Source organism: Eschscholzia californica, unplaced genomic scaffold (assembly GCF_041429995.1).
Source record: "Eschscholzia californica isolate CP2 unplaced genomic scaffold, dmEscCali1.0.p SCAF_4, whole genome shotgun sequence".
In the NCBI taxonomy this organism is placed as follows: domain Eukaryota; kingdom Viridiplantae; phylum Streptophyta; class Magnoliopsida; order Ranunculales; family Papaveraceae; genus Eschscholzia; species Eschscholzia californica.
In genome coordinates, this window is record NW_028238461.1 from 47274315 (window position 1) to 47300810 (window position 26496).

Below are 26496 nucleotides of genomic sequence, written 5' to 3' on the forward strand. Positions count from 1 at the left end.
CAGTCCAGATGCGAATCTAAGTAATTCTTCTTTATTGGTAGAAGGGTTTTTCTGTTTTAGAATACCTCCATAACCAATATCAGAGGCATCCGTTTCAACAATTTTGAACCATTGAGGGTTTGCTAACCCTAAACATGGTAATTGTTTTACTCTAAGTTTGATTTTTCGGACTGCTTGGGTATGCTGATCATCCCAAGGTAATGGATTCTTTTTAAGCCTATCATATAAAATAGCACTATCCATTGCTATATTCTGATAATAGTCTGCTATATAATTAAGACTTCCTAAAAATCTTTGCAATTGATTTTTGTCTCTAATTTCATCAGGAAATTTAGAGGCAAATTCAATGCTTCTGTCAATAGGGATTATTGTCCCTTGACTAATATTCTGTCCTAGAAATCTAACTTCAGTTTGAAAGAGTTTCATTTTAGGTGCAGATATGACTAAACCATTTTTTCTGATAACATCTTTTGTAATTCTAAGATGTCTAAAATGTTGATCTATATTAGATGAAAATACTAATATATCATCTATATAGACAATAGTAAAATTTGAATACGGAATAAAAATATCGTTCATAATATTTTGAAATTCTGAAGGGGCATTTTTTAAACCAAATGGCATAACATTCCATTCATAATGCCCAAAGGGTACAGTAAATGCAGTTTTATATCTATCTTCTTCAGTTAGTTGAATCTGATAGTATCCAGATTTAAGATCAAATTTAGAAAATATTTTTGCAGAATGCAATCTATCTAAAAGATCTTTTTTGTTTGGAATAGGATATCTAATCCATTTCAGAGCATCATTCAAAGGTTTGTAATTTACTACAAGCCTTGGAACACCTCTTTCCTTTTCAGCTGCTTTATTCACATAGAAAGCGGTACAACTCCATGGTGAATAACTTTTTCTGATAAGCTTCTTTTCTAATAAATCTTGAATTTCTTTCTTACAAAGTTCAAGATATTCAGCATTCATTTGACTAGGACGAGCCTTAGTCGGAATCTGAGTTTTTTCATCAAATTCAGGTTTATAAGGTAAAGATACAATATATTTTTTCCTTTCCCAAAAAGCATTGGGAATATTGCTACAAACTTCGGTTAGAAATTGATTTTCAATTTCTTTGATTTTTAGTTTTATTTCTGGGGAGTTCAATTTCTCGGAAATATTCAAATTATGTATTTCTTCTTGTAAGAAGTTTAAATGAGCAGTTTTAGAATTAATTAAATATTCTAACTCATTTAAAGTCCTGGTTTCAGGGCTAGTAATAAATTCAAAATGTATTTTATGATTCTGAAAACTAGCATATAATCCGGTTTCATCTATCTTGTCATAAGGGAAAAATAAATTAATAAATGGAGTTCCCAGAATAACTTCTTGAGATAAATTTCGGATTAAAATAAAGGTTTGTGGAATACAGATTCCTTTATTACAAATATAAGCTTCAGGTAGCTTATAATTAATTGGCATTCTATCTCCACTTGCAGAATGTAGAGATTGTACGGTTTTTTCGAAGTATTTAGTCGGAACTAAACCTTCTCTAATACAGTTCATGTCAGCTCCGCTATCCACCAATGCTACTGCATTAGTAATGGTATATTCTTTGTTGATAACAATATTAATACTTATATACCATTTCTGATAGGTAATTTTCTGCATAGTATTTAAAAAGATAAGATTATTATCTAAAATACTAGATGGTTCTGTGTTTAGAATAGTAATCGATTTATCTTTTGATTGATGTTTTTCAGCTAGACTTTCTAATTGAGTAAGTCTGATATTCTGGTTATCTAACTCTTGTCTGATGAGTTTTATTTCAGATTTAACTATATTTACCTCACTTCTTAAATCTTGAGAAGTAGAAGGTTTTAAAGAAGTTTCTGGACAATGTTCTAACTATCATAATAATAATAATAATAATAATAGTAATAGTAATAGTAATAATAATGATAATAAATTATTATTATTATTATTATTATTATTATTATTATTATTATTATTATTATTATATAATAATAATATAATAATAATAATAATAATAATAATAATAATAATAATAATAATAATAATAATAATAATAATGTAGTAATATAATAATAAGATAATATTATTATAATATGATTGGATAATAATAATTATTTTTATTACCTTCTTTACTCAAATATATAATAATAATATAATAATAATAGTAATAATAATAATAATAATAATAATATAATAATAATAATAATATAATAATAATAATAATATAATAATAATATAATAATTTAGTAATATAATAATAAGATAATATTATTATAATATGATTTGATAATAATAATTATTTTTATTATCTTCCTTACTCAAATGTCCCCAAGTGTCTTCCATATTTTGAGAGACATTTTCTCTCCAAAAGCTCTCCAAATTTACACTAAAATGTCTCCAAATGTCCCCAAAACCAATTTGTCTTGAAATGTCCCTAATTTCGTGTCCCGAACGAATAACATAGACATTTGGGGACATTTGAAATGTCCCTAACCAATAACACGGACATTTGGAGACATTTGAAATGTCCCCAACCAATAACACGGACATTTGGGGACATTTCAAATGTCCCCAACCAATAACACGGACATTGGGGGACATGAAAATGTCCCCCAAAGTCCCCAACCACTACCCCCCCTTAGTGAAATCTCCATATTTTAAAAACGACTTAACATAAACCTTGCTTTACATAAATCCCCATGTGTTATTTATAATTACATTTTCCACCAACTTCCGTTAAATTTAATAGAAAATCATGGGTAGTTATAGAAGTGTAATTATCAATAAGCCCATTTGCCGAGTAAACATTTTAAGTTCACACCAAAAAGGGGCGCCTTCAATAAAATGCAGGGCCGCTTATACCTTAAATCCTTCTCCCTTTCCCTGACATCCCCAAATTAGCAGAGGACGGATGCTAAGTCTAGGGTTTCATCGCCCACCAGCAGCAAATCGAGTAAGGTTCGATCAAATCTAGGGCTTCATTCGAACTAAATCAACTCTCTCTCGTCTCCAGGTACTCTCTCTCTCTCTCTCTCTCTCTTCGTACTCGAACTGTTAAGGGTTTAGGGTTTTTGTAATGGGTTGGGTAAATTCGAACTAGGGTTTTTGTTGTGAGTAAATTAGAATAGAAATAAATCCCCAATAGCTCCATTTAGCTGTTTGCATTACTGAAATCCGAAATTTTGAGTTCAAATTGAGTTCAGTTCATTAAGGAAATTGTGAGAGAGAGAGATGCTGTTAATACAAATTTGAGTTCATTAGAATACAAATCCCCAATAGCTCGATTTAGCTGAATACAAATTTGAGTTCATTAGAGTAAAATTTTGTTCAGTTTATTTTTGCCCCTAAACATGGGAAATTACCTGCTTTTTAAAGATGACAAACTTCCACTTCCATTTTACTTTTGTTTTTTTTCTGAAAAAACTTGAACTCTCTTGCAAAAAAAAAACTTCAACCCCAACATGGCAAATTAAGTGCTTATTTTTGCCATGTTTAGGGGCAAAAATAAGTTTAAACCCCATAATAAACCGATAAGTCGGACGGCTAATAATTAACTAGTGACGCCTTTAATGTCTACAAACTCCCACACTAGTAATAGTCGGCATAAACTTGAGAGATTTGAGAGACTTGGGATTGTGTCTCACCATCAACCATACCAATCTGATCCCATTGCCGTCTCCGAGGAGGCACACTCGAAGAAGAACCCTCTTTCAATTGAATTGAACTGTGTAGAGGATTTAACTCCTTTGAACAAAAGGGGTTTTAGATTTAGGATTTCCGAGCTCCTCTTCTATTGCAGTTTTCACTCTTTAGAGAGAGGTTCGTTCAATCTGGTTTGCTATTTGTATTGTTTTCTTTCTTATTTTCCATCTTTACAATGCACATGAATGCATTGAATCTAATCTCAAATTCAATACTTTCTTCTTTTTATCTTCAAACTTTAAATAAACCAAGGAGGTAAGCCTGAAATTTCATGTATTTCTTCATCTTTTCATTAGTTTGATAAAGCGGGCAACAAGTGGATCGGGCTAACGGATTATTTGCTCGTTAGGTTTTCCTGTTCGACCAGGCATAGGAACAGTTGTAAGACAGCATAGCATAGAAGCTGGTTATTACTGATAAGTGACTACTTTCTAGGTTTATTTATTGGTTATTTCTTCAACTTCTATAATGGGTATTCAAATTTGGATAATGTTGACAATTTTGTGAGAATAGTCCCTCATGGGAGAAGGGCGATCTGGCAACCAAGATGTAAAGGTCCTCCCCATTCATAGCCAATTGGTTTTGAGTTGGATGACCACAAACTTAACAAATTCAATAGTTCGATTTGAAGAACAGGAAATCAATGCTGAGTATAGAGGAGTAGTTATATTATCAGCAAACAAAGATTTTTTGTAATCACAATGTTTGAACTGGGTGGGGGAATTTGGGTTTAGAGATTGGACTTAAGGTGTTTTTTTGTTAGTTCTGACTAAAAAAAAACCCTTTTTTTTTTAGTGGAACCCATTATTTCAAAACTTCGACTTGATTCCTTCAGTAGGAGTACATCAGTAGCACTGGCTGGTATTGATGCTGTATGAAACATCTGTGTGTTTACTTAGACTAGCTAAGAAATGTCTACGCAATAATTTTTTTTATCGTTTCTTATGGTATCAAAATTAATTTCTTCAGCACAATGGCTCCTAGACAGTGATCACAGGATTTAGAGAAAATGAGAAATGTTCTACTTATTAACTAAAGTTACCCTTCTCTGATTTCGTCGTCATACTTTTTACTCCTTTTACTACATCTCATTGGTTATAGTTTCTTATTTGATTTTCTAGTTCGTGGCATATGAATGGCGTGGAGAGAGATGAGGAAAAAGGTGAAATTTCATATACCAGTATTTCTTCAAATTCTGTTACTTGTCAATTTACAACTATTAGTACGGTTAGATTGTTAAGTCTCATCACATGTCGAACACTTTTTTCATGGATGACCTTTTTTTCATCCAGGGTATCCATGCCAGCATAATAAGAGCTCTGAGCTCAACAACTCTAGGTGAAGGAGTGCAGTCAGTTACCTTGTCCAGCAGAATTGTACCTGGTAAGTTAGGGTCTATCTACCTTATAAGGTTTATGGTCCTTACAGTTTCTAATCATAATAATTGGTAGGTTACTAGGTTAGTTTGTTTATTATGGTATTGATTATTCACCCAGTTAAGCAAATTTTTACATCCTTCAGGTTATGAATTTCTATCTCTTTTTCGTTTTCTGAGTTTTCTCCTTTTTATGTTAATCTAGCAATCCATTGGTCTGAAAATGTTTCAAGCAAACTACATTTCATTCGGTAAGTTTCATATTATGCTTTTACTTCGTACTTGTCATTGACTTTTATCTCTTAAAAACGTTTTAAAATTTTTGTACTTCACACCAAACATATTCATGAGAAGAAGTAATTCCTTATAGGATTCAACCCCGTCTAATTCTCTATAGTTTTTTTTTTGAAAGATAAGAATGAATATATTGAAGAGAAAGAAATATACAATTGCAAAGACAGGGTGGAAAACTTAGGTTACTTGTTACATCATCCAAGTATCCCAGTTAACCACCATGTCAAAGAAAGAAACATCCTTAAAATCTTTTAAAATCCTAGACCAAGCAAAGATAGTCCCTTTGATATCTTCTATTCAACTCTGCTAGTTAAGTTGGCTTCCTTGAAAATTTTATTATTTCTAATTCTCTATAGTTTCCCACCATGACTCATCTCCATAAACTATTTTTCCTTGCCAAAGCGCCAGAGGCATCTAGCGGAAGTGCCATATTCATCATTTTAGTTTTGTGGGTTTTGAGTTCCCCCGTTTGCCCTTGACATGCAACCTACTTCCTAGTTAATACTACACGACTACACCTCTATCTATTCCTCTTCACAGTTCCCCCAAAGAAATTCCTCCACCTAGTTTGGATGGAGATTGGCGAGTATAGGCACGTAGACGATTATCATAATAGGCTAATAGGTAAAACCTTTGCACCGGGAACCTTCTCCCTGGTTCTATTAAGATCAGGAACTTTCAAGTACCTAGTCTCTTATTGATTCTCTTAACCACTATGTTCATGCACCTACTTCGGCATATGATTGGCAACATAGGTAGCCCTTTGTAGGTAGTTTGTCAATCACCTTGTTTCACATTTCATGTTCTTCCAGAGGACTTCGACATCGATATCTTTTCCCTTCCCGAGACACTTCTATTTGAGAAGTTGATTTTCAGACTCTGATGTGACATATATTACATCTCATTTGTCATTTATTCTTTTTTATGATTCTCGTCGTCGTCTGTTTCAGAGGCTTTCACGCAAGTCACGAAGTATCAGCAAAAAGAAAAAACGATACTGTCTATGGACTAAAGGCTCCCAAGAAAGAAAAGTTTGTGAAAAAGGACAGTCGAACACAACCTCCTGTTGAAGCTCCGTATGTACCTCCTAAACCCAAGAGGGCTACTGCATCCGTTCCTGATAGGATAGTTGACATTTTTGAGGGCATGACTATATCTGAGCTTGCTAAAAGAACCGGTCAGTCAATATCCTCTCTGCAAGATATCCTCATAAATGTTGGGGAAAAGGTTGATTCCGAGTTTGACCCTGTCAGCATTGACGTTGCAGAGCTTGTTGCTATGGTATGATCTTTTTTCAATGAATAACGCGTGCAATACTCATAATGTGATGGACAACGACTAAGGTTTTAGTTTCTCTGCAGGAAGTAGGAGTCAATGTTAGAAGACTACACTCCAATGAAGGTGCAGATATCCAACCACGACCACCAGTTGTAACAGTCATGGGTCATGTTGATCATGGTAAAACTTCTCTATTAGATGCTCTTCGTCAAACATCTGTTGCGGCCAAGGAAGCTGGAGGCATCACCCAACATCTTGGTGCTTTCGTTGTTGAAATGCCATCTGGAGCATCAATCACGTTTCTTGACACCCCAGGGCATGCTGCATTTAGTGCGATGAGGGCAAGAGGAGCTGCAGTTACAGATATTGTTGTTCTTGTAGTAGCAGCTGATGATGGTGTGATGCCCCAAACACTTGAAGCAATTGCCCATGCCAAAGCAGCTAACGTTCCGATTGTGGTTGCTATCAACAAATGTGATAAACCAGCTGCAGATGCTGAAAGGGTAAAGATGCAGCTAGGTTCTGAGGGCTTGCCCTTAGAAGAGATGGGTGGGGATGTTCAAGTGGTTGAGGTCTCTGCAGTTACTAAGATTGGTTTGGATAAACTGGAAGAAGCTCTACTTCTTCAGGCGGAGCTGATGGATCTGAAAGCTCGTATTGATGGGTCTGCTCAAGCTTATGTGGTAGAGGCAAGACTTGACCGAGGTCGAGGTCCTTTGGCCACTGCAATAGTAAAAGCGGGGACATTGCTCTCAGGTCAACATGTGGTTGTTGGTGCTGAATGGGGGAGAATAAGGGCTATTAGGAATATGGTGGGAAAGGCGATGGATATGGCCAGACCAGCGATGCCTATTGAGATAGAAGGGCTTAGAGGACTTCCAATGGCTGGTGATGATATTATCGTTGTGGATTCAGAGGATAGAGCTAGAATGCTTAGCATGGGTAGGAAAAAGAAAACAAAGAAGGACAGGCTTCAGAGGATTGATGAAGGGAGGATTGAAACTCTTCTCGAAGAGAACGAGGAGTCTGAAGATGAACCTAAAAAGCCTAAAAGGGTTGAGTTGCCGATTATAGTGAAGGCTGATGTCCAGGGAACAGTGCAAGCTGTCACCGATGCTTTGAAGAGTCTAAACAGTCCTCAGGTACACGATTTTCTTTCCTTTTACATTACTTTTCTCTTCTCTACTTTTTCTCCTCGGGGATGTTCTTTGGGTGGGAATTGTCTTCGCCTCGTCCACGATGGATCGGGGAAGTAATTATGTGATTTTATTTTTGTTAACTTTATTGACAACTATTTTTCTGAAATGAGAACTTTATGTGTTGGTTAAATCTTCTGTTTCATAATGTATTGGCAGGTTTTCGTAAATATAGTCCATGTTGGTGTCGGCCCTATTTCTCAGTCGGACGTTGATTTAGCTCAAGCTTGCTGCGCATGCATAGTTGGGTTCAGTATACCAAAACCACCAGGTTCAGTTACCGTGGCAGCTACTCGAGCCAATATAAAGGTACTCAATTATTGCATACATTCTTGTATCTTAGATAGTTCTTTTCTTCTATTCGAAAGATCGCTGAACGGTCTTTGCTCCGAGTACCTGTTTCATGTCACTGAACTGCATTACGATAACCCCCTATTGAAAACTTATTTCTTCTTATTACTTTCTGTTTCCAACACTAACAGATAAAGGTTCATCGGGTAATCTACCATCTCTTGGAAGACCTAGGCAATCTGATAGTAGAAAAGGCCCCAGGAACTTTCGAGACACAAGTAGCTGGGGAGGCCCAAGTTTTAAACATTTTCGAACTCAAAGGAAGGAGCAAATCAAAAGGAGAAGATGTGAAGATTGCTGGTTGCAGAGTGATCGATGGCCGAGTCACCAAAACTTCCACTTTGAGGCTATTGAGAAGTGGAGAAGTGGTTTTCGAAGGATCATGCGAGTCACTGAAGAGAGAGAAACAAGATGTTGACGCTGTCGGGAAGGGAAACGAATGTGGTGTCGTGATTCGTGATTGTGATAGTTTTCAGATCGGAGACATTATCCAGTGCTTGGAGCAAGTTAACAGAAAACCCAAATTCATTTCTTCAGAAAGCGGGGCAGTTCGAATAGAATGCTGATAAAATCCATCGAATCCCAATAAGAGGGATGGGTATACTATTGTTATCGGTTATTTTTTTGATAGCAGAAGGTTGTTAATTTAAATTCCACATTTTTGTTCTCATAATTTCAAAAATTAGGGTTCTCTTATTTGTAAAAGTTGCAGTGATCCAAGATGCAGGAGGGGCAAATAAATTGAATTTTGAGAGTCAGTTTTGAGTGTTGTAGTTTATACTAGAGTCGTGGTTAATGTGTTTTTAGGCTGATCATGAAACTTTTAGAAATTGGAACAGGTGGAGTGAGAAAGTTAAACCCTAGTTTGAGATTCAAAGAGAAAAACCTACCATTTTAACTAAGTTTGTGTTTCTCGTATAATGTTTTGTACGAGAACAATTGGGTGGAAACAAAAAGAATTTGTAAGCTTTTCTTTCTTTCAAACATCGCCCATTCTTAACGTTTTCTTTTTAGCTTCTTCTTCTTCCTCCATCTTCCCCTCCCAGCTCACCATCAACTCTGGTGACACATTTACACCAGTTCTGGGCGACATCACCATTCTCCTTTCTCTATCCCTTTTCTTTTGTCTCTCTCTTGTTCCCTCTCCCTTTTCGCTTTTCTCTCTCTTTCTTCACTATATTTCTCCACTCTCTCTAAATTTCGGCGGAGGGGGCCTCTTCCTCAAAACCCTCACATGGTTGTCAAGACAAGGTTTGCTTTGTCCAATTTTCCAAACAGAATTGCTCGTCCGGTTTTCCGGATGATGTTGCTTCATCTACATTTAGGGTTTCCAGATCTGGCGAAGCAATCTTCGTCAAACGTACATAAAAATTCTTTGAGTCATCAATTATTTAGAATGAAAAAGAAAGAAGACTGTCGTCTCCTAACTACATGTAGGATCGTTGGGACATACTCTTGCAAGATCGTCTTTGTTGCTTCATTTAAATAAAAATGGGCATTGTATTGTTGGTATACCCTTCATGCTATAATATAAAATGTAATAAGATTTTATACAAAATAATTCTCTCATGTTTGCATCCATATTTTGTCAACTCAAGCTTTTGCTGGGTCTAAAAGTTTAGAAAATTTAAATTTTAACTACTTAAATTATACACGCACTTTGTCCAGGTTCAGCTTTTTGAATATCAATACAAAAATATTTTAAGGGGCCAACAAAGGGTAGTCCAGTTGGTAAGAGCATTTACTCTGCGATGTCGAGGTCTTAGGTTCGATCCCATAGAAGTGCAAATCTAGGAATATTGAATGGGAAGTTTTATAGGGCCTCCCTATTTTTGTTAAAAGGCCCCCCTTCAATGATTATTTCTCAAGTGAAATGGTTCATGGGGAGGCCTTTTAATTTTTTGTGGTCTATATGTCATTTAATTTTTTCGGTTTTATGCCGTTTAATTTCGTCGGACTTTAAGCCACTAGTAACTCGACAGTTATCGTACTTATCACATCGTATCGATGTATAAATGCCTTTGTACTACCAATTGTAGTCAATATTAAAAAAAAAAAGTTCAAGGGTAAATCCACCAAAAAAAAGTTATGTTGAAGCTTGGATTATTAACCCTAACAAATTTTGTGTGACTTAGAGAATAAATACATTAATGTCGGACAAACTTGAATAAATTCCTCGAGACAAACACTACAAAGTGATTTTTTTTAATGCTCAGAAATCAAATTAAAGATCTCAACAATCCTAACGGCGAGGAAGAACAAAAAGTTGAAAATAAAACAAGAATTATTTCTCAAATAATTTTTGGGGTTTTAGTCTAAAAATCTACACCTAAACACACATTTAGTCAACCCTAATATCAATATAAGATTTTAGGCCAAAATAATAATTATAATGGATATTTAGTTCAAATTGATCAATCTCTATAGAAAAAATAGATCTCTATCGTTTCTATTTAATTAATCATATATAATACCCATTCTAACATTTTATATAAGAAAAAAAATCCTCTTTTGAAAACCAATCCCCAAAACTCTTTCTTTTTTTTCTCAGATTTTTTCGATTGATTTCAAACTTACTATCTGTTTCGTAATATATACGTTATTTAATATAAATTACGTATATTTCTACAACAAAACACATTTAGTATAGTTAAAGTATGTCTAAATGTCAAAGTTACAGTGTTTTTCTGTTGGGTGCTTCTAAAGGCACCAGACCAAAAGGCTGTTAGCATCCGGAAATTTTATTGACTCGAGTCAACGGCTATTGACCCGAGTTCTCTATAAGCACCGGTTTTTAATGTGGGTGACGTTCACCTTCGCTTGCTTCTTCTACCTTCTTCTTCATCCAAAATATTAGTAATACTTATTTATTTTTCTCTCTCTAACATGACCTCCAATAGAAATTCTCATAATTTCTTTAATCGAAAATAACACTTCAACCAACAATTTTCAAGAAAAAAATAGTCAATTTATTTTCTTTGAGAAAAGACCTCCATTATTAATGGAGATTTGTTCTCCATTCATGGGGATATGCTGTTCACACCCAGTTCTCCACTCGTGAAGAACAGATCCAATAAAGAGATGGTATGATTAGAGAAAGTATTCAATTTATAAGCATTGAAGAGGGAGAAAGGAAGAGACCCATTAATTAAATTATTTGATAGATAAAGATATCGAAGGTGCTGAATCATACCCAAGCTTGCTAGAATTGAACCCAATAATTTACTTAAAAAAAAAAATTAAACTAGCAACAAGTATGAGAAGAACCATGAAGTATTGTAAAATCATACCATCTAACTCCATTCCATACTCAAGCTTGATAGGGTTCTGAAGAAATTTACAGGGTTATGTCTATCTTGACGCCATTGAAAGAGAAACTTCTAGGATTTTGTCTATCAGTATAAATTCAAAGCATAAGACACTTTAAGCCCTAAATTCAATCTATAATATACACATAGATTTGCCCCAATTAGATTTTTATGGTTCTAGCTATCTTAACGCCATTTTCTGAAGCATAAGAGAAGAAAATCTTGCCTTTACTAGTTAGTTCTGGCTTTAACGTCTTCTTGGAGGGAGGGGTTAGGGTTAACTCTACTTGACCGGTGCCTACATAGTTGGACGATGCTAATAGAGAAAAGAGCGGTTGCGCCTGGTGCTAACAGAGATGGATGCTAACAGCCTTTTGGTCGGGTGCCTTTATAAGCACCTTTTCTGTTTATTGATTCTTGTTTTGTTCCATAAATAACGTGTTATTTATTGTTAAAGTTTCATACTTTATTTAATTTTTTTTAATATCTATCATACATAACACATTATGTATCAACAATGTTTTTTCCAAAAGAGAAAAGGACTAAAATCCCTTTTTCTGGGAAGATTGAACCTTAATCCCTTTTTGAATTTTATTTTAGGCCTAAAACCCGTGGACCCTTTCTCAAATAGTCCCCTAGTTTGAGATCAGTTTCCTGCTTGACTTCTTAGTATCTTTGTTTTATTTTCTATGTTTTTTTTTATTTCTTTTCTTTTTCACTTTCTTAAGGTTTGGGGGTCACATAAGGCCAGAATTGTGAATGTCTCTCTGCTGAGAGTGGGGAGAGTGTGATAGTCCCAAATTGCTTATGAGAGTGTCTAGAATCTGGATTATAAGTGTACAATCAAGCTATTAAATACCGAAACGTTTTGGATGAACTCGTGGAGCGTTCGCCATAAACAAACCCAATACCTGTGGACTTGGGTCTGGGATGGTCAAAGCGGAGACAATATCGGTAAATGCTGAAGCTTGGGCGTAACACGGGGCAGAGTAACAAGTGTGTGTGTGTGAGAAAGAGAGAGTGGGGATACAGGAGAGAGGAGAGAATTGGACGGTGGTGGCTATGGTCGGGGAGTGAGATGAAGAAGATGAGAAAAAGAAATAAAAAGAAAAAAATAAAATAACACAAAAAAAATTAAAAGAGGGTACTTTAGGAAAGTGCCAAAGTGTTTTTGAAAAAAGATTAAACCTGTGGAGTGTTAAACGAACACGCTGTGTCATAGGCACGAGTATGGCTAGTTTCTGCAAGGCAACATGAGAAATGTACGAAGAAACAATTTCTTTGTCAGCTAATGTTCATAAAATGGAGATAACTAGATTTAGAAAGCAAAAACATAAAAACCAGATTTGAGTGTACTTTCTAGTGTAAGTAAAAGTGCAAAATTTTTAGTAAGAAGATTAGACTTTTAGTTGATAAAACAACATGGCAGATGAATATTAAGTTAAAAACTAGATCTAAAGCTTAAAAACACAAAAATAATTCAAGTTGTTTAAAAAACAATCCATGTCGGTTGCTTTCACGAGAGAAAACAAGTAAAAAAATCAAAATTTGAAAGCCAAAATAAACATTGTTCTTGATCCCTCTAACTCACCGTTTGAGGTGATGGTTGGTCATTTGATCCAGGATCGGTCCTAACTTTTCGGTGGCCCGAAGCGAGGTCTGAAAATGTGACCCTTTCTACAAATTGTTAAACATATAAATGTATTACCGAAAAACCGTAGTAACGCAAAATAGTTTCATCATATTTATGTAACAAAATAGTTTTTTTTGATAATTACAATCACTGAAATTTTGTTCGTCTTAAATTTTTCGATGCAAAGTCATTAATAATCGTCGAATAATCAAGACTGTCAGCCATATCCTTCTCAATAGATAATATAGCTAACCCATTTAACCTTTCTTGTGACATAGTAGATCGAATATAAGACTTAATCAACTTCAACTTAGAAAAACTTCTTTCTGCAGAGGCAACAATAACTGGTATTGTTAACATAATTCTATAAGAAACCCATGTGTTCGGGTAACAACCTTTCATATCTTCAAAAATCTAGCACTTCAATTGGTCTTTTGATCTCATTTGGTAAAAGACGCTTCAACACTTTCAGTTCAGAAAATAAGTCTAGTCCGTCTATGTCACATGATTCATTATGCTTGAAAAAGGTTTCAAGGCGAACACATGAATCTCTCAAATCACCATCATCTTGGGAGTTTAAGTTTTTTTAACTCTAACAGAAAACCAAATATTTCTTTGTACTTCTGAAGTTGTTCGAATCTACTCTTAAATGAAGAAGGAGCTTGATCTAATATGTATATGAAGTAATTAACTCTAAAGGCTTCTTCAGGTGACATTGATGGATCTTCACACGAATTCTCGTCAAACTATTTCTTTCTTCGAATAATACGTTTTTCCCAGAATGTTGCTTCGACGCCCATTTTAATGGCAATCTCTTTAGCTTCAACCATGCCTTTTTCAAATCCTACTTCTCTATAATCTTCAAGATAACGAATGAGTCCATTCAATTTCTCTATTACGACATTAATATCTATATCTTTCAGTTTGAAGTGTTTTGCTAACAGAGTTTACCGCAAACAATATATTATGCCAAATAACCATGCTTAGAAGGAATTCAAAACTTTCAAAGTCTTGTTTTAATATATTTTTTGTTATTACTAAAAGTCGCGGAAGCTATCGAACCTATCCTAGAAATTGATCCGATTATGAAGATTAATCTAAAAGCTAAGCCAAAATCAAATATGCAAACAGAAATTAACGAGGTTCGGCTTTAAAGCCTACGTCCTCGGGCGAACAAGAAATCTTTATTGAAGGATAGATGAAGACGACTAACATAACCCGCAAGTTCGTCCCAAGATGGTACCGTATAGAAATTAACCTTCTATACTAAATCTTCGACGACCGAGAAATTAAACACCGCTCAAAACTATGAACAAAATTTCTCTCTCACTTGCTCTCTCTCTAGCTCTCTCTAAAGAAGAGTTGTTGTGTTTGTTGATATGAATTACAAGCACCCAAACCTCCTATTTATATAGAATATCCAGCGTCATAACAAGCCCAACAATAGAAACTTTAGTTTCTATATTTTGGTGTCAATTGCCAAACCGCCTATATCCAACTTTGGATATCCACCGACCATAGCCAATTGCCAAACCGCCTCTGCCTCTCAATTCAAACTTCAAAACAACTCTTCAATTTGGCTGCCTCAATTTGGAAACCTACCAAACCGCCACAAGCCAATTGATGAAGAAACCGCCTATGAAGATGAAACCGCTTGTGCTATCTATTTTGAAACCGCCTCTCACATTTTCGGCATCATGAACTGTTTTTGAATCATCACTTATTTCCACCAATTCTTCTAAAGCTTCTCGTAGTTGTGGAGCTTGAAACCTAATTGCCTTAACACTTTGTACTCTACTTTCCCATCGAGTTTGCGATAGAGATTTAAGTGTTATACCCTAATTTTTGTTAGGGTATAACACTCAAATATAATTTTTGTTAGGAAAAAATAACATAATTGACTTGTTCAGGAATATGAAGGTAAACGATGTGAAAGTAAAAAACAGAGACACCAAGATTATTTAACGTGGCAAAAAAACCCTCCAAGATAGAAGGTAAAAAACCACGGGGCCTAGTCCAGAAATCTTCCATTATAATAATAATAATGGGTTACACAATTCTTCACCAAACCTATGGTGGATAAACCAATTCTACACATCTTGGATAACAATTCTTCCCTAAACAAATAGAGGATTAACCAATTTTCAAGATGTGTAGAAACACTCCTGAATAACAACTCTTCACCAATACTATGGTGGATAAACTGAACAAAGAAACAACTCTTCACAAACTAAATTGCTTCACAAGATTAATAATCTTCTTTTCTTCAAACCAATATTCTTCTCTTTCAATCTCTCTTGAAAGAACCACTTCAGAAATCTCTCTTTCTCCGACTTCTCTTTGTTCTGAAAGTTGTTGTGAATAATCTCTTCCCTTTCATTCCCTTTTATAATGATAAATAAGAAGGTTTACCAATAGAAATAGGAATTCTTTTTTAGGCTTGAATAAATAGAAGTTTCTATTTTTCCCCAAACAAGGGATAAGGGAAATCCTATTCCAACTAGGAGTCCTTTTATTATTAGGAGGAACCCCAACAATTTTACCCTAGAATTCCTTTGAAAGATTCGTTTTTTGAAGTCCTTTAACCATCCTAGCTCATCAAAATTTGAAATTAAACAACTGCTCGGTTTCATCCTTGGTCGCGGCTTTGGAGAATAAAGAAAAATCTCAGGCTAACAATTTCTTCAGGGAATCATGTTTTTGTATAAAATTTTGAGGGCATATTTTTTATGAAGAATACAGAAAATGTTTACAATTTACAAAATTAACTTTTATTTAATTAAAAATTTAATTAATTTTTATTTTAAGTTGTTTTCCCCTCTTTCTTCTTCATCTCCCCTGTCTCTTCTCTTGAGAGAAACTCATCCATCTCATCTCTTCCATAACTTATAGCCAAACCTTTTGTCTTGTATTCTCCATGATCACTTCTCTTACTCATCTTCCCAGACCTCCAAACCATACTATCCTTACTTCTCTAAAATCAGAAACAAAATTAGAGAGATAAAGAAGAAAAAAATATTCTGAATCCTTGAAATCATCAAACAAAATCTCTTGAAAGCTCTTAATAAATCTCGTGAAACTCTTAATACATTATAAACCATAGAAATCTGTTAATTTTGAGCCTTAGAACGTATTTTTCATCACTTCTAAAAATATTAGGTTTATTCTCAGTCTTAGAAAATTTTTATTATCCGAAGATTTTTTTTTATTCCTCGAAATCACGGCCTATCTCTTTAAATCTTCAACAACTTTTTCCTACCAAGATATTAAATTACATGTGCCCAAATAGAGTAACCTTAAAGGGTCCGTTGGCAAAAAATTCAAAATACATTTAATTTAAGGTCTAAACTTAATATAAAATAGGTAATCGCTTTTTAAATATTTATTTTTGTCTCGTACAAATATATAAACGTATCACTAATGTGTTGATTGTTTTGTGAATGTGTAGATTTGTGTAATAATAGATTTGTTTTGTACGCAACACAAACCAAATTGCATGAACTTCAAAGTAAAATGTATAAGTTAGTTACTTTTTGTTAGTGCAATAAGATAAAGATGTAACGCAAAAATGATTTTTTTTCTTGAACCTCCAAGAATAGTATATACAAAAATGATTTGTTTGGTATATTTTTAATTTTTTTTTTTTTTTAGACATTAGGCCTATTTTGTGTTAGTAGTGGACTTATGGTGCTATTAGGATCCATGATTTGGACCTTCCACCAATATTTTCAACTTCAAACGATTGGGTCGGAGATCCCTTGTATCAATATTAAACATCTAAGATCCAAACACTAAAAGACAAGCACCATCTCCATGTCTTTTAAATTATAATTAGAAATGGTTAGAACCTCTCAGTGTAAAACTCAATCTTAGAAATTCTGAATGTCACTTAGTCTTAAAGTTTTTTCTAATTCTTTATTTCATGAATACTCTTTATTTCTAAAGTGTTTATTGAGATATTTCTAATTATTCAATTAATAAATAATTGAATTTAAACCAATAAAAATTAAGTCTTGGTTGATTTTTTAAAATAATTAATTATTTCTTTACAAATAACCATACCACTTAAGTAAACAAAATAAATTTATGGTGTGTTTGGATGAATGAATCACAAATTTACGGATTCATGAATCCAAATTAATTTTTTGGTCCGTTTAGTAACTAGTAAGGATTCAAGAATTTACTATTCTAGAATTTATTTATGTTTAAATGCATCTTGAAAATTAATTTTTTGAACCCGTTTTGTCGAAAAACTATTCGTTTTTTGTTCTGAACACTTTTTTCCCCAAAAGATTATTTTTCTCCGAATGTGTTTCGGCAAAAAAAAAAAAACGATTTTCGTGAAAAAAAACTATCTCTAGAAAAAAAAAATCGCAGAAAAAAGAGTTTTCGAGAAAAACAAATGTGTTTTTGAAGAAACGTTCCTTTTGTTTAATTTTTAGTTTGAAATTTTGACTTAATAATCCATAATCCTAACAAATTTTAGTGGGTATGGTGAGATTTTTGTCCAATATAAATTTTGGATTTAAAATTCCTTAGGATTCAAGAGTCTTAGGATTTTTGGTAGCCAAACAAACTAAAGAATCTTGATTCTTACCAAATCTCATTTTTAGTACGAATTTGCTTAGGAATAATGTTGCATCTAAACGCACCATTAGAGTTTCGCACTGGAGAAAAAAAATTGAGGTACTCTATTTTTGCCACCTATGACAGAATGAGAATCTCAATTGCAACTTAACACATAAGACGAATACAGATTTTACTAAGTTTTGCATTGAAGATGATGCTCTTAGAGCATCTGCAATGAAAGACTCCGTCTTAAAATCTTAAATGACATTTAGGATTTTAGAGTTTTAAAAGAAAACCTCTCGAATGCAAAACTCAATTGAGATCTAAGGATGATGTGGAAGCAATTAATTTTAAGATGTCTCAATTAGAAACTCTATTTTGAGATCTCTTTTGAGAGTCTTAAGTGTCCAAGTCATCAAATTTGATTTTAGGACCATTAGAAGTGTTTGTCTCTTAAATACTTTTCATACTAAATGTATGTGTGACATGTGTAACTATTAGAGTTTTGTAGAGTTTTGCATTGGAGGACTTGAATTAGATACACTCAGAGAGAGAAACTCCTAGATAACCGTAGTATTCTCCTACAGAGAGAGTTCTAGATCTTGTAGTTTTCCGGAGGAGGATCCCTCCTCCAGATTTTTTTTTTTTGGTTTATCTTTTAGATCTACTATTTCATACCCCACTCAAAAATCCTAATTTTCACTGACATCCTCTCTACAAATCTTTATTTTCATTCACTGTGTGTAATTCCTTTTCCTTTCAGCTTCCCCTAATTTTTCAGATATTAGGGTTAGTATTAGTTTCATTTATATATGTTGAGAAGAAAAATTAAAACTGAAGCAGAGGAATAAAAGAAAAAATGGGATATAGGATATGTATAAAGATTGAGGAGGAGGTGTTGGATCGAAGTCTCGAATTGCTTCGCTTGATGGTAAACGGACCAATGATGCCATAGACAAAAAAACTTGCGAAATCATCACCGTCCACTTCAAAGGGAGCAGTTACTGACGATCTCTGGTTACTTCAACACTTCGTGGCTTTATCAAGGATGATCAATATACCACTACAATGGAAGTCGAGAGTGATGTAAATTAGTAGTTTCAATATTATTAATATTATAAATTCGGTATTGTCGACCTTTAGGGTCTTTTCATTCTCGATCTTCAGGATCTCCTTTTTCGACCTTTAGAGTCTTTTCTTTGAGTCTGTGTCTTGTCAATTCCTTTCCCTTCATGAGGCACTTTACATTCGAAAGTTCTGTGAACTTTACTTATGTAACTCTCATGTAGTTCTCAAAGGAATACGAATTATCTACCATGTAATCTTGTAATCGTTATCACTTATGGACGAATTATGGTTTTACTCAAAAAAAAAAAAAGAATCTCAGTTGAGAGTTGACACAAACTGTTTAGAGTTTTTTTTTTTTTTTTTGAATTTTGTACTGGAGATACTCTTAGACTAGCTTGTATGAATCTCACTATCTCCATGTCTGTCACTGGACAAACTATTCATGTTTTCTTTTTAAGCTGGGTGGAACCAATTTGTATAACTCTTCTTTGTGTGTTAAATAAATGAATTTTGGAGTAAAATAATTATGGACTTGTTTGGGTGGTCTAATATCTTAAAAATGAATACTAAACGTCTATTATATTAAAACAGACCAGTCGGTTATCAAGGGGATAAGTCTGACCGTCCATTTTATTTTAGAGATTTAATTGGGAACACATCCGACGGATAATATAAAATCTTTTTATGTAAATACACTAAAAAAAGATGGGTATTTATGTAAATCAGTCAAAATTGGTTAGAATAACTACCCACATATTTCTCTCCCTATTTTTTTCTCCCACGGATTACATCTTAGAAACTACCAACTTTATAGTAGAAAATGAGAGATCTAAATAACTAACCCACTCTCCTATATCTTCCCAATTTCCCTCCTAACTATTTTACTTAAAATTGAAATTAAAATCTTTCAATTTTTTTTATCGAATCTTTTCTGTTAGTGATATTTCTTCCATAAATACAGTTTTCACTCTCTCCTCTATAAACACACGGTTATCTCTCCTCTATTGATTTTGAAATATGATTTACAAATTAAGGGAAGTTAATGTAATTTATGTTGTAATTTAAATTTATTTTTCTCTTCCTCAAAGGCGTTAGCCAAGAGGGATCTTTCACGTCCGACGGACGGGGAGGAAACCTAGTCCTATATATTAAAACAGATCAGTCAATTATTCACGGGATAAGTCTGACCGTCCATTTTTGTTGGGAGTTTAATAAAAATCGCATCCGGCGTTCGATATGAAATCTTTTTTTGTAATTCGAATCAAACCAAAAGGATATTATTGGCAATAATTAAGTTTTAACTACTATAAACTACCATTAGACTTTTATACCCTCATTTGTATTAGAGATTATTAGGGTATCGTTGGCATTTACTATATACCCAACAATTATGGGAGAAGATCGTGGGAGGAAGAGATATTAGTGGGGGAGAAAATCTCTCTTCCACATTCTTGATCAGTTTATTTTTATGAAAAACTTCCCAAAGTAACTACTTCGAAAAATATATAAATAGGACTCTTGCGAGACTGATATCTTTTCACTATAAAATAAAACAATCTCTCACATCTATTTTATAGTTCAGGCTTCAATGAAATATCATTTTTCTTTTTTAAATGTAATCTTTTTTTTTTAAATGTAAATAGCTTAGTATTCTCCTCTTGGTAGTTTAATGTATAATTATTGTTTTCTCTTAATGTAAATTGGCTATTCAACTGTTACAATATAATTAGTCTTTTTCTTTTATTTCGATATGTAATCGTTCTTCATCAATTTTTGTCTTTTTCCATCTCTTTAGTGCCAATGGCTAATATAGCGACCACGTACTATAAAATCTTTCGCCTAATTAACTTTGTAGTCTCTTTTTTCTTGACAAGACGGCGCAGCCAAAAGGGATCTACCGCGTCCGTAGGACGCAGTGGGAACTTAGTTAAAATAAAGAAAAGAGACAAACAAAGTTTGAGAGAAGTTAAAAACTCATAAAACTTAAAATCGTTAGTACTTACGTCACTTGAGCAACATATAATATAGACATAATTATGTTAGTTGTTAACAAAGGATTAATTTTTCCCTCAAAGTAGAGAGAGATATGGGACCATTAAAGATACTAAGATCAGATTTAAATTTTAAAAAAGATCCAAATGATGTGCCTGATGTAATCCTTTGGTTTGAGTTCACGTATCAGTAGTCGAGCTAGAGATTGGACCACATATATTTTAAACTAATTGCGAAATGATTTTCTGCTATGGAAAACGAAGAAACAATACAATTTCCTTTTAGCGTTAGTAACCTTTTGGCCCTCACTTCATTTGCACCCCGTTCTTTTCACCTCACGAGTGGCCACCAAGGCTTTCAAAATTGGAAAATGACTGGGGGACCGACATTTAGGGCGTGAAATTGGCGTGAATCTACATCCAATTGTTGGATTCACGCCACTTTCTCTCTCTTGATGAAAGTGGGATGAATCCAAACCATTGGATAGGGATTCACGACAACTTCACCCCAAGTTTGTCGGTCTCCCTATCATGGTTGTTTCAAAATTTTCATTTTCTTTTTCTTTTTCTTTTTTTATTGTTCTAATTCTATGACATTTCTGTAATTTTTACTTTTTCTTTATTTATTCACACCAGAGATGTGGCCACCTAGACGTGAAAATGGAATTTTCCGAGTCTTGGATGCACTAAAAAAAACAAGTCTTGGTCTCTTGGATGCACTCAGTCCCTCTACCTCTTATTCACACCAGATATAGATTGCCGGCATGCTATCATTATTGGAGATGGAGGTGCAGTGCTGATGATGGTAGTTGGAGACTTGGAGGAGAAAGGGGCAACATTTTATTTTCTTAATCCAATCATCCGTCCGCAACCATAAGCGACGAGTTTTCTCTAAAAGAAATATACAAGGGAGAAGAGTGTAATACTTAAAATATAACTTATATACGTATTTATAATTAACTGTTAAATTTAACTAACAAAGTGATCTGGAAGATGGGTCAAACAAGGTATGAAATTAGCACACTTTTCAATACTAATCAATGGAAAATCGAATGGCTTCTTCCAAAACTTCAAGGGTCTGAGGCAAGGGGATCCCTTATCCCCTTTCATATTCATACTAGTTGGGGAAATCTTCTCTATGTTAATGAAAGAAGCTCAGGTTGTGAACAAGATTCATGGGCTAAGGGTCAAAGAACTCGGAACTGAGATAACCCACTTACAGTTCGCTGACGATACTATAGTTTTTCTACAAGCTGATATTGAACAAGTCCGAGCTGTAAATGTAATTCTCCATCGCTTTGAAGCTTTAACAGGTCTCCGCATCAACAGAGACAAGACTTCAGTTATAGGTGTTAATACGGATCCTGAATTGCTAGAAGAAATCAAAGGCATTATTCATTGTCGTCAAGAGACCCTTCCTTTCTCTTACTTGGGTCTTCCTCTTGGGAAATCTCCCAAATGCAAGTCTTTCTGGGATCCGGTCATTGATAAAATTCAAAAGAGATTGGCTACGTGGAAATGCAAATACTTATCTAAAGGAGGGCGAATGGTTCTTATCAAAAGTACATTAACAGCCATTCCGATATACTATCTCTCGTTATTCTTGATGCCAGTCTCTATCAGTAAGAAGGTTGATCTTATTATCAGGAACTTTTTATGGGGAACAACTGCAAATAAAAGAAAATATCACTGGGTAGCTTGGTCTAAAATCAACATCAGCAAGAAATCAGGTGGACTTGGTATTAAAAACTTGGCATTGATGAACAAAGCACTTATTGGCAAATGGGTTTGGAGGTATGGACAAGAACCTCATAGCTTTTGGAGGAAGATAATTGATGAAAAATATAAGGGAGGTGCTGCTCCGTGGTTCCCAAGCGACCAAATAACATCCAAAAATGCTGGCCCTTGGAGAAGAATATCTTCCCTGACCCCTATTATCATGAAGAAAACCAAACTAGAGATCAATAGAGGTCGTCAGCTTAGCTTTTGGTTGGACGACTGGACGGGCAGAGGGTCTTTTAAGTCTAGATTTCCTACCCTATGGAGAGCTACCAAGAAGAAATTTGCATCTATAGAGGATAATTTGGGTGGCGCTTTCGTCGATGATTCATGGAATCTTCATTTTTCTCGGCCAATTAGAACATCAGAGATTAATCCCCTTACTTCTCTCCTTGAGTCCACAACGGAAGCTTCATCTTCCCTCAATTCCTCGATTGACTCACGTAAGTGGCTCCCTTCGAACCATGGTTTCTCAGTCAAATCTTTATATTTAGAGCTAGAACATCAAGTTGCATCCTCACAACAGCCAGTTGCAAGTTGGATTTGGAACAAATGTATTCCTTCGAAAGTCTCTTTTCTTCTCTGGGCTATCATCCATAAAGCTGCTCCAACCATGGACAAGATTATTCGAAGAGGCTTTATAACTCCAAACAGATGCTCTTTGTGCAAGTCCAATTGTGAATCATCTGATCACCTATTCCTTAATTGCACCTTCACTTCTAAGATTTGGCAAGCTTTAATCCCCTCTCATGATACAAACAGTAGCACTCAATCAATCTCCAACTTCTTGATAGAATGGAAACCAAAGAAAGTAACAGATAGAAAATCCTTCCTCCATCTTTGTACCCCTCCGGCAATCATTTGGGTCATATGGTTAGAGCGTAATTATAGAGTTATGGAGATAGAAAGTGACAGAGAAGCTACACGGGATAATATCATCATTCAAGCTAAGAGCCTAATTCACTATTGGGCAACCAATCAACTATGGAGCAAGTCGACCCCTTTTAGCCAATACATTAGGAATTGGGATGCTTTATCTAGGCTATAAGCCTAATGTATCTATATTTTCTTGTCTTTTGTCTGTGTATTGGATGGTTAGCCATCTAGGCTTCTGCCATTGCATTGTTTTTTCATTAATGATACTATTTTATCTTCTCCGAAAAAAAAAGTGATCTGGAAGACAAAATTGGAACACTGAAAAAATATAGGAGTAGTTACTTGAGTGCAGATTTTTTAATCGAAAAATAGATTACATGATCTTATAATTCAATTAGTATAAACAAATAAAATATATTTCTCAAAGTTATTAGTTGGTAGAAAGCAACTATACAACTAATTAATTAACTATGTCGAGAGAAAATTATTTTTAAATAGGATAATAGTTGATAAGATAAAGGAAAACACAATAGGATAAAGAAAAACACAATAGGTTGGATGAGTTTCTATTGGACCAACAAATTTACAACATTTTTATAATAAGATTGGAATTTCATGGTAACATTTTTTCGACCTCGTGAGTTCTTCATTTTTTTGGAGACCGGAAAACAGTATGTGTCGACGTAGATCTTCTAGTGCTCTCGTATATGTATGCATAGACTTTCTCAAATCTATAGACCGGGGTGATGATATTTCTGTTCCACCCAAAAGAAAGACCGGTGACAAAAGTACCTCCTTTGTGTCCTCCTTAGTTATCGTCTCCTAAAAAGATAACGGGCATTTTGGTCTTTTCACCCACATACTCGCATGTCTTTATCATTTTTGTAACAAAAAGTCTATTCATCTCTTCATTTTGGTCCCTCCCCCAACCCTGAGCTGTTGTGACTACATGCATGTAGTCCTTGTCTAATACTCTAATCACCCTATACTTGTGGAAGAATCCAATTCTTCAATACACTATAAATGCCATCACTTCCCTCTCTAACTCTCTTCATCTCTAAAGAGGCAGACCTCTCTCCCTCTCTCTCTCTCTCTCTCATCCTCAAAAGCAAATATGGGAACTTTGATAGGCCATGTTTTGCCAGGTTTTGGTTTTCTAATAATAGGCCTTTGGCACCTATTCAACCACATCACTCTCTATACTTCACACCCCAATTCATACAAATCTTCACCTTGGTTTAAAGCCCCTTTTACAAACTACTTAGAACTTTACATAATCATTGGAGGGAGTACTGCTTCAATAGCCATGGAACTTTTCATAAGCCCAGATAGACACCAACCATTGGATCCAGATGGAACGATCCCATCTAACCATCTACATAACATCGAACACTCGATGATAGCCATGTCTTTAATTATTTACGCGGTCTTCGCTATCATCTTAGACCGAATTCGATCCAAAAAATCGTCTTTCCGCGTTGGCTTAGAGTATGTTCTCGGGGCGTTTGCTTTCGGTCAACAATTTCTCCTCTTTTACCTTCATTCTACTGATCATGTTGGTGTTGAAGGGCAATACCACTATCTTCTACAACTTGTAGTTCTCGTTTCTTTAGTTACAACTCTTATGGGAATTGGTTTTCCTACGAGTTTCTTAGTAAGCTTTATTAGGTCTACTAGTATTTTCTTTCAAGGTGTATGGTTTATTGTCCTGGGAATTATGCTCTATACACCAAAGTTTATTGCCAAAGGGTGCTTCTTGAACTTAGAAGAAGGTCACTTAGTAGTCCGGTGTGACACCCATGAAGCCCTCCATCGTGCGAAATCGCTTGTAAATCTCCAATTTAGTTTGTTTTTCTCCTTAGTTGTCGTTTTCTCGATGATTATGTACATAATCTTAAGTAGAAAGGACGGAAAAAATGAAGACTATTATTCGTTGTGTAAGACTGATGTTGACAGCGAAGAAGAACATGAAGATCACATTCAAGATGTTGAAATGCAAATGAAGATTTTGGATGACTTACGAAATAATCTAATTGACACTGGGAAGGTAAGGAAGCCTATGGACGTGGGACGATAAAAAAAAAATTAAGTATATGTACTATTGTTTTATGGGTTGGGTTCCTACTACATGTGGGCGTGTGATTATCCATTTTATGTCTTCTGAATAAACGTGTAGTGGTTGAATTCTAAATTGGATGATTGTAATGGGTTAAGAAGTGTTTGAATTGTAAATTGTGCACTTCATTTGATTTCATCATTAATGAAATAAAAAGTCTTTCATTTCAAGGACAAAATCCGAATATAACCGAAAAACAGTGGTGTGGCTGAGATTTTGGAGGTCCGGTGTAAAATTATAACATGGGCTCTTGATAGAAACGAAAACGGAAAAAATATTAATATGCAACGTACCTAATAAATATTCAAACAATTTAACTGAAAAAAGTGTTGTCATTACAAAAATATATTTACAGAAAAGTATTAACGCATGCTATGATTACGTAATCCCAATAAGAATATTTAAAGTATATTTGATGTAATTAAATAAATTCAAGAACACAATTTAATTGAATATTTACAAGACGTAATTATATGAATTAAAGAAATATTCATATAACAAATAAGTATGATTTCGAAAATCCAATTCAACAAGTAAAACATCTTTTTTGCATAAGAAATTAGTTGCATAAGTACTTAAATTGGAAGACAAAGAAAATATGCACACTTCGAAAAAAAAGACATACGACTAGGAACGTATCTGTATATGGCCCAGGAGGGGGCCCTTAATATTTATACCACCATAAGTATTGGAAGTTTAACTCACAAAGTATATTAACTCCCTTGTTCCAACCCAATGCAAACTTAAACCTAAGTCCAATCTTATCTACCTAGTCCCTTGTTATTTTTTTGTTTGTGTTCGTTAATCTTATGACCTAATTGATATTTAGGTGGTAATTTTTAGTGGAATTTTTATATAAATTTTTCAAACTAATTATGACTAAAATAGTTCGGCCCCCTCTAACAAAAATTTTGGTTCCGTCCTTGCAAACGACCC

The 26496-nt window shown here is 34.4% G+C and overlaps 2 protein-coding genes across 2 annotated transcripts; both read left to right on the forward strand.

The window, feature by feature from the left end:
- The first annotated feature begins 2791 nt into the window (after positions 1–2791).
- On the forward strand, positions 2792–8978 carry LOC147545382 (Translation initiation factor 2, small GTP-binding protein). The gene is made up of 8 exons (XM_086673734.1): positions 2792–3037; positions 4848–4888; positions 5019–5109; positions 5307–5352; positions 6346–6676; positions 6757–7815; positions 8029–8178; positions 8352–8978. The coding sequence occupies exons 2-8, from the start codon at positions 4862–4864 to the stop codon at positions 8784–8786; spliced, it is 2139 nt and encodes a 712-aa protein (XP_086529860.1). The 5' UTR covers positions 2792–3037; positions 4848–4861; the 3' UTR covers positions 8787–8978.
- Positions 8979–24402: 15424 nt separating this feature from the next.
- On the forward strand, positions 24403–25730 carry LOC147545383 (uncharacterized). Its single transcript, XM_086635213.1, has one exon. It carries the CDS (start codon positions 24559–24561, stop codon positions 25519–25521), a length of 963 nt encoding a protein of 320 aa, XP_086491339.1. The 5' UTR covers positions 24403–24558; the 3' UTR covers positions 25522–25730.
- Positions 25731–26496: the final 766 nt, after the last annotated feature.